General features: G+C 36.8%; 2 protein-coding genes across 2 annotated transcripts; both read left to right on the forward strand.

The window, feature by feature from the left end:
- Positions 1–2,103: 2,103 nt before the first annotated feature.
- Positions 2,104–2,993, forward strand: LOC110943271 (proline-rich receptor-like protein kinase PERK1). The gene is made up of 2 exons (XM_035989913.1): positions 2,104–2,311; positions 2,394–2,993. Exons 1-2 carry the CDS (start codon positions 2,104–2,106, stop codon positions 2,783–2,785), a joined length of 600 nt encoding a protein of 199 aa, XP_035845806.1. The 3' UTR covers positions 2,786–2,993.
- A 356-nt stretch (positions 2,994–3,349) lies between these two features.
- On the forward strand, positions 3,350–4,428 carry LOC110938907 (proline-rich receptor-like protein kinase PERK1). The gene is made up of 4 exons (XM_022180895.2): positions 3,350–3,607; positions 3,685–3,761; positions 3,842–3,986; positions 4,060–4,428. The coding sequence occupies exons 1-4, from the start codon at positions 3,563–3,565 to the stop codon at positions 4,303–4,305; spliced, it is 513 nt and encodes a 170-aa protein (XP_022036587.1). The 5' UTR covers positions 3,350–3,562; the 3' UTR covers positions 4,306–4,428.
- The last annotated feature ends 4,639 nt before the right edge of the window (positions 4,429–9,067 follow it).

The following is a 9,067-nucleotide window of genomic DNA, read 5'->3' on the forward strand; positions in this document are numbered from 1 at the left end:
TATATCATTAACACAAAAGTTTACATAGTTTCCATAGTTTCATAGTTTCCGCCAGTGACAAGACTCCAGTCCCTCGTTCAACAAAGTCTCAAGTTTCACGAGCCTCAAGAGTCAAGCACCAAATATCAAGAGTCAAGAATCTAGCTTCCAAGTATCAAGAATCATAGAATCAAGTCTCATAGAATCATAGTATCATAGAATCATAGTATCATAGAATCATAGTTTCCATAGTGTCATAGTATCATAGTCTCCAAGTATCAAGCATTATAGTTTCTTTACTTTCATACCATAAGATCCATCAAGTATTAATAGTATCAAGTATCACATAGTTTAGGGGCTAAAAGTGACAATTAGCTAGAAGTCTAGGGACGCGGGCGTTACAGGTAGGTTTAATCTTTAATCAAATAAAGGTGGTGAAGGTTGTGAGTAGTGGTGAGGTACGATGGTGGAGTTTGACGTTGGTGGTGACAGTGGTGGTTGTAAAGGGAAGGTGTGTGTGATGGTATTGCAATGGTGATGCAGAACCGTGGTGGTTTCAAGTGTGGTTTAAACGGTGGTTAGCGGTGGTTGCCTAGATAGTGGATAGTGGTATCAGGAAATCAAAAAGGAGTTAAGGGTTTTCGAGGGTAAAGATGTAATTTCACCTTTCAGTTAATTGGGAGATAACATGAGGGGTGAAAAAAAATTGGTAAACCACAGAAACTCGGATTGCAAAAAAATAAAGGAAGGAATGAATAGTGATCCCACCACTAAACCATAAAGACATAAATTATGATTTACTTCTTTAGAAAATAATCTATGCTACCTGTAACAATTCATAATAGAGCTACAAATGGAGGTCAGTTTCATGTAAAGATACTAATTTTCATTTATATGGTGTATAAAGTTCGAAATACAACCAACTTGAAATATCTTAGCAGTTTGAAATATAGTCTAATATCTTTTTATGGTTCGATTCGGTCCGGTTAGGTTAAATACGAATAACTTTGTTTATAACCACAATTCAAACATTTAGTTATGGTTTGAAACTTTTGAGGCTCACCGACCAATTACTTAAATAAATACCCAATGAAATCAAATTGATAATCGATTTGGACAATTTTCCCCCTTTTTAAAACAAAACAGTAAAAATGCATTCGGATCATGAATAGGGATGACCACATGAATCGAACCTGTCAAACAAACCTTGAAACTCAAGATGTTAGGGATGGGTATTCGACTATGGGACAACCGGACATGGCATGAGATTATTTTTAAAAACTTTACGGGTATAATTGACGAGCATGGTATCAGGTGATACCCGACCTAATTGCATGAGACATATACTTGTTAGGCTGAACCATACCCGTAAACATTTCCTTTTTCATTTTATTTTCTGTTGTACTTGATAATAGAATAATGTACAAATTCACTAATTTTTAGTTTTTGTATTTTTATATTCCTTAGCCAATAAAATTATATAAAAATCAAAGTAGTAAAAAATCTTTCGAACCCCAACATATAACTTTAACAAAAACCGTTGGTGAGTAATTACTCAACATATGCTCACGGATTTGGGTCAGATATGAATACGATTTGTTTTAAAATCAGATATATATAAGACTCCAATTTCTATTAGCGAATTTAAATATGTAAAGTGACAAAAGAATCGGAGAAGATTCTCAAAAATCTTGCATGCCTAAGAGCATTCACATCCAATCCATCAAATTATACATACATTCCACTAAAAAACAACTCCTATATCAATATATTTCCACTAAAAACAAATACTTTTTCTCTTTCCTTTCAATTAAATAATATTATCATTACCTTTTTCTCTCACTTCCACTCACAATCACTTTCAAAATATATTAAAAAATTATAACGGGTGAACAGTGTCCCCCCAAATATACAGATGAACAGTAACATTTTCTCTCTCTTCTACTCACAACCACTTTTTATACCCTTTATAATATAAAAACCCCTCCTCACATAATTTGATGGTTAGGATGTGAATGCTCTAACCCTAACGTTTCATTACCGCTAATATATAGTAGTTTATAATTGTATTTGGGGAAAAAAAGTATAACAACAATTCTTCCTCTCTCTCTCGACACAAACATCATGCGTTATCTACGGCCAGCAACACCACCGTCCAGCACCACCACTTCACCCACGCCATTGCCAATAGGTCAGGTGATTCGCATTGCAATATTTGCAGGAGCATTCACAGTCATATTATTAAGTATTTTCTGTATCTTCTTATGTAAAAAGAAGAAGAAGAATACAAGAACTCACCCTGCACCAAATTACCTTCTTTCTCCACCTAAAGGTCTCACATAAACTGTTAGCTTCTTCATTGATACTTCATGTTGTACTTTGTTTTCTCGTTTTAATGTTTGGCTCATGTGCAGTTGATCCTTCTCACGTTATTATGATGCCACCAGTAGAATACTCACCACCACCAGAATCCAACAAGACCTTATTCACGTACGAGGATTTAGCAAATGCAACACAAGGTTTCTCGGATGCTAATATCATTGGACGTGGTGGATTTGGTTACGTACATAAAGGGGTGCTTCCAACCGGAGAGAAAGTTGCCATTAAACGGTTGAAGGTTGGAAGCCGACAAGGGGAATCTGAATTCCAGGCTGAAGTTGCTACTGCTAACCGTATTCATCACAAACACCTGGTTTCTTTGGTTGGACATTGCACTACTGGACTTGAGAGGTTATTGGTTTATGAGTTTGTTCCAAACAACACTTTGGAATACCACTTACATGGTGAGTCAAGTTTTTGTTCTTAGTTTTTTAGCATCATATGCGATTAATATGTTTCTGAAGCATGTTTGTTGATAATGGCAGGGAAGGAAACTGATTTGTTAAGCTGGGATAAGAGGATGAAAGTTGCTGTCGGAACAGCTAAAGTGTTGGCATATTTGCATGAGGAATGTGAGTTAATATAAACTCTGTTGTGTTGCTTTTAAGGCTGGAAAAACAGGCAGGCGGGTTAGGTAAAGGATCATATTGGGTTTGGGCTGAAATGGGCCGGGTAAGAAATGGTTCAATTTGGCTCGGGCCAGAATTGTTTCTCACCAAAATAGGTTCGGGTCAAAACATGTTTTTTAAAAAAAAAAAAAAAAACTAAAAAGAGAACAAAATCTATATAGAATGGCCCTTTCTTGATAAGTCATATGCAGAATGTTCCTTTTCTTGATTATGTTGTTGTAATATCAGTTTCATTATTTATAGTGAATCAATAACGTCCACAAAATCAGATTTAGTATGATATCAAATTCAACTTCAGATGCTAATCAAAATTCCCATAAATATTGAAATTTTGCATTAACTGTAGTCTAAATTAAAAATTAATAAAAATGAAAAATGAGAAAACCTTCCACAAGCCCTCTTTGTGTTTGGTGTTTACTCACCATATAGTGCCCAAAATAGCCGTCCATGTTATAATGATGACCAAAAATTTGATGGGAGGTGTAGGTTTGTTTTCCTAAGTCTAGTTGCTTTATAACTGTCATGGTATTGAACCAATTCACACTGTAGGTGAACCTAAGATCATTCACCGCGATATGAAGTCTACGAATATACTTCTTGATTGCAATTTCGAGCCAAAGGTATGCATAATTGACACAATGGCTAAATATATGTCATATTGTTTAAAAGGATGAGTATTAATGAATCTTACTTTTAGGTTGCGGATTTTGGACTTGCTCGATTCTTTCCCGAAACAAATACCCATGTTTCTACTCGTGTGATGGGCACTTTTGGGTCAGATTTTCCTTTCTCATTTTTTTAAAGTTATTATGAATGCTAAATAATACTCATATGTAAATGAATATTTTTTTCAGATATTTAGCTCCGGAGTATGCTTTGACAGGGAAGTTGACTGAGAAATCGGATGTGTTTTCCTTTGGTATCATTCTTCTTGAATTGATTACTGGGCGTCCACCCGTTGATAAAGATCAATTCTTAGATGATAACATCGTTGACTGGGTTAGTTATCTTTTCTAGTTAGTATTGTCAATCTTTTGGTAGTTAGTTATGCTAATAATAATCTCATACTCAGGCAAGGCCATTGATGAAACGCGTGTTGAAGGATGGCAATTTTAGCTCATTAGTCGACACAAGAATGCAAAATAATTATGACTGCACTGTAATGGCTAGGATGATAGCATGTGCCGCTGTTTGTGTACACCATTTGGCAAGACGAAGGCCATCAATGAGCCAAATTGTTGGAGTCTTAGAAGGAAACTTGACACTCAGGCATTTAGATCACCACAATTGTCATGAAAGTTCAGATCACGACAATTAGCGCTAGGAGTAGCTATAAGGAACTAAGAACAACCCATGATCTTTGTCTGCCGAACAAATATTTTTAATGTGTGTGTGACATTGTATATTCTTTTGTCATATCTTAATATTCTTTTTATTTTTATATATATTCTAGATTCATTACCTTTTCTAAATGCAATATACACTTTTAATAACTTATGCCAAATATTAGAAGTAAATATAAAGATGATAAGTTAAAAATAAAATAAACTATTTTAAATAAGCTAAACTAATCATCCATAACTAGGGCAGGGCAAATTTCGGGTCTAGCTCAAAAAAAAAAAAAAAAAAAAAAAAAAAAAAAAAAAAAAAAAAAACCCAAACCGGCTGAGAAACTGGAATGTTGTGTTGCACTTCGGTTGGTCCTCGGCTCCCACTTAATGCAATTTTCAGGTTCAGTTCTATGCTTAGGACTGGATCGAGGAAAACCAACATTACTAAGACTGTTTTGATCCGCATATACAGGTGAAACAAAAAACGACCCAACATGTTTTAAACACAATACATACGAAAATAACACCAAAAGATCACACATGAGCAATCAATAAATATAAATTTTTCGGTAAAATTTACATTTCGAAACGAAAGAACATCCCTCGCGCCTCAACTAAGATACTCGCGAAAGTGTGGTTGGTGTTTTGGTTGATTTAGAATTAAAAGGGTGTGTATAAATTAGTCACCACAACCACATGGTAATGGCCCAAGGCATTTATATCATCAATGTTCCTTGATATGTAAGGAATATAATAATATTAAGGGAAAACCACGAAATTGGCCACTGCAACGCCGTCTTTGCGAAAATGGCCACCGGACACCCCTTGACGAGCCGGTTCAAAATCCTGAAACGGCACATGAGTTTTTTTTAACGGCCGTCCACTCCCCGCTTGACACGTGTCCGACAATCCCTGAAACGGCTTGAGAAGGATGCTGTGAACGCCACGTGGCTGAGAATGTGGAAAGATCTTAGCCAAGCCGTTACAACCGGCTCATGTGGAAAGATCTTAGCCATGTTCCTTCAACGAGCCAAGCCACGTTCTTACAAGATAGCCAAGCCGTTTCCGTACGATCTGGCCAAGCCGTTACAGCTGACATCCGAGCCGTTTCCGTGAACTAGTTGTGCCGTTTTAGCTGGCTCCAAGCCGTTTTAGCTGCGGCCAAGCCGTTACAGAAGGTCCGTGCCGTTTCAACACATTGTTCGAGCCGTTTCAGCTGGCTCAAGCCGTTTGAACTGATTTGAAGCCGGTACAGCTGTCAAATGCCGGGTCAATGTGTTGTTCAAGCCGTTACCGGGTTCAACGTGTTTTTCATGGCGTTTGAGGTTATGTTCTCACTATATATATACCCACTTGTTTTTTGGTGTGCTTGTTTAACGAATCCATCTAACACACTTAAATCTCAAATAAAATGTTATCTTGGTTTCTTTATGTTATTAGCATAGATGTTTTTGTGTATCAAATGCATGAAATATTTATGAAATCACACGTATCTGCTAGTGACGTGTTCCTTGGCTTTAGTTATCAAATTAGGTTTTGATATTGCTTATCATATTGGAGTGTCTTACTCTTCAGAAATGCCGGATCTAACTACCCAGTTAGTCCGGATGGAACTATCCAGCAAAAGACGCATCTCTATCATTGCTACAAGCGTTTTGACTGGAATTCCAGAAGAAGGGTTTTGATTCACTCCTAACTTTCAATTTGTTCTCGGGGAGGTTCTAAGTTCTAAGCAGTGGTTTGGTCAAGTTATCTGAAGACTGCTTTCTTGGAGACCGAGATTTTTTCTCTACTACCCGGTTCTGCTGTTATGAGAAAGGGTTCCGATGAAAAATTTTGTTTGTAATTTTTTCATGTTTTATCTTTTATGTAATTTGTAATAATTAGTAATAAAAATTATGTGTTTCGTTCACTTTTACTTATGATTTGGGCTTTTTATATGGGTTGTTCACAAAACAAGTTAACGAAAAAAAAAATACATAACTGTGTTGGGCTATGTATACGGGCTGTGCACTAACAAGTTAAGGAAACTGCTTTGGGCTTTTTATTTGGGCTTTTCACTAACAAAGTTAACAGAAAAAAATAAATAAACTGTTTTGGGCTTTTTATACGGGCTATTCACTAACAAGTTCACGAAACTGTTTTGGGCTTTTTATATGGGCTATACAGTAACAATTTAAAAGGAAAAAAAAATAAATAAACTGTTTTGGGCCGTTTAAATAAACTGTTTTGGGCTTTTTAAACGGGCTTTTTACCCGTTGCCTTTCCATCTTCCCATGTAAACGGCTAACCATTATCACTTCCACACCTATTACCCACTATATAAACCCCCCCAACTTCTCATTTCTCCACGCCGTCCACGTTAACAGTCTTTATATTTCGACAATACATTCCGTTCATCCGTTCAAATGGCAAACTCGTGGACAGAAGTTGACGACATCGCCTTGTGCGAAGCCTGGGAGGAGGCAGTGACCAATCCTCCACCACGGGGACAGGGTGGCCTTTGGGTCCGTGTTCAACAAATTTTTGGACAGCTTCGTGGTCCGGGCCATAACCGAAGCGTGGACGCCTTATCTTCTAGGTTTCGTGTGGTCCGGTTGGAATGCGAGAGGTTTGACCGCTATTTCCAGAGGGTGGAGAGAGAGATGCCCGACCTTGAAGAGGATGATCAGAAGGCGGTGGCGCTGATCAACTATCGTCATGACGAGGGACAGGATTTCAAGCATGTTTCGGAGTGGGAGGCTATTAGGATTTATTTTTAGTTTTTTTTTTAGTATGTTTTTTTTTAGTGTTTTTATGTTTTAGTATGTTTTGTTTAGTGTTTTGACTTGTTTATGTTTAATATTTATATAAAAAATATTTTGGATGTTATAAAGTTTTGCATGTTCTAAAGTTTTGCATGTTATAAATTTATAAGTTTTGTTAACTGCCACGACGAAAAGTTTTTTTATCTGCCAATTGTGGACTGCAACTAGTCTAATTGTTAAGCCCAACGTGAAGCCCAACGTGAAGCCCAACCTGGCTCAAATGTGGACTCAAAATAATTGTCAACTGGGCCGTTTTAAAGTACTGTATAAAAATAAATTAGTTAACATTGTTACCAGCTCCGAGTAGGAGGATAAACTGGTTAACATGTTTTGCTTTCACTTAAAGGGCGCAGGTTCGAACCCGGAGGGGCCGTTTCTTTAAAGAAGAACCCCCTTTTTTATCCGTTTTTATTAATTAAAATAGTGGACTGCAACTAGTTGTCACGTTAAGCCCAACGTGAAGCCCAACCTGGCCCAAATGTGGACTGAAAATAATTGTCAACTGGGCCGTTTTAAAGTACTGTATAAAAATTAATTAGTTAACATTGTTACCAGCTCCGAGTAGGAGGATAAACTGGTTAACATGTTTGGCTTTCACACAATGGGCGCAGGTTCGAACCACGGAGGGGCCGTTTCTTTAAAGAAGAACCCCCTTTTTATCCGTTTTTATTATTTTACTTTCTTAAATTAGTTTAATAAGTTAACTTATTAATTAATAAATTTTAAAATTATCTGTTTTAAAACTTTGTGGGTTCTTGGGCCCAAACTATGTAGCTTGTTTTGGGCCGTTTTTTACTATTTTTATTTAACTTTATTTATTAGTTTAATTAATTAAAATATTAATTTATTTTTGCACGTTGCATATCGCCAAACGGCTCTTTGGCCCAAACATTAACTTGCACGATAGAATATTACAAACTTCTTTCGTGAATTACAGATAAATTTTTAAACTTTCAAACACTGAAAGGTGTTCAAAGTCCTCGTCGTAAAGTATTGCGTAGTCTAGCAGGGCCTCTTGTATGATCTCTTCTTCTTCCATGTTCGGATTATTTTTTTTCACATTTTTGCACCTTCCTAGAAAACGTGTACATTTAAAGCGTACCAAAGAAAGACGAGTCATCAACGCCTCGACGCTTCGGGACGTCTCTTGTAGGTGAATGCAGAAATTGTTGAAAACCTGCTCCCAGAAAGCAGGATCGGAAACTGAGTAAGTGCCCAGTTCACGAGCGGCAATGTACGAAAAGACAGCAGCAATATCTTCCTCGTCGGTCCAAGAGTCCATTTTGTTAGTGTGAAGTTTTGGGATGAGAATGTTGTTTAATAGGAGGGAGTAATGTATGTATTTATAGGTTTGAAAAGGGTAAAATTGGAAGATTTAATATTAAATTAAAAAATATATTACAAAGAACAGTTTTTTTATTTAACTACATTTGGGCGTGGTAAACACCGCCAAAAATACAGTTTATCAGCCATGAATCGTCTATATGACAAACATATTTGCTTAACGTCTCCAGTAATGTTAATGGGTTTGTCTGTAACCAGATGCTCCATAAGCATACACAGATAGACAGCTTCATTTCCTACGATTGACCTGTTAGAAATCACGTAGTTATCGTTTAGCTCATGAGTTATGCAGCATTCTGGTTTTCCTGTCTTTTTCCAATACTTCAAATGCACAAGCAACCCAGTTAAATACACCTTAAGCTTCGTCAACCGTGGAATAATAACTGCCCTAAATTTGTCTCCTCGTCCATAAAAGTTTTCAAACGGGTACAAAACTAATTCCTGGGACGCCAACTCTAACCGTACTAACATCCATTCGTTATTGTCAATCGACAGTGGGAAAAACACAAAATCCACGTCAACAAATGAAGGAAATGGGTTTACTTTACCATTTCCCATAACCAACCACGCTTTTAGGAACCGATTGTAGTAACGTGTC

The sequence above is a fragment of the Helianthus annuus genome, chromosome 5, assembly GCF_002127325.2.
Source record: "Helianthus annuus cultivar XRQ/B chromosome 5, HanXRQr2.0-SUNRISE, whole genome shotgun sequence".
Lineage (NCBI taxonomy): Eukaryota > Viridiplantae > Streptophyta > Magnoliopsida > Asterales > Asteraceae > Helianthus > Helianthus annuus.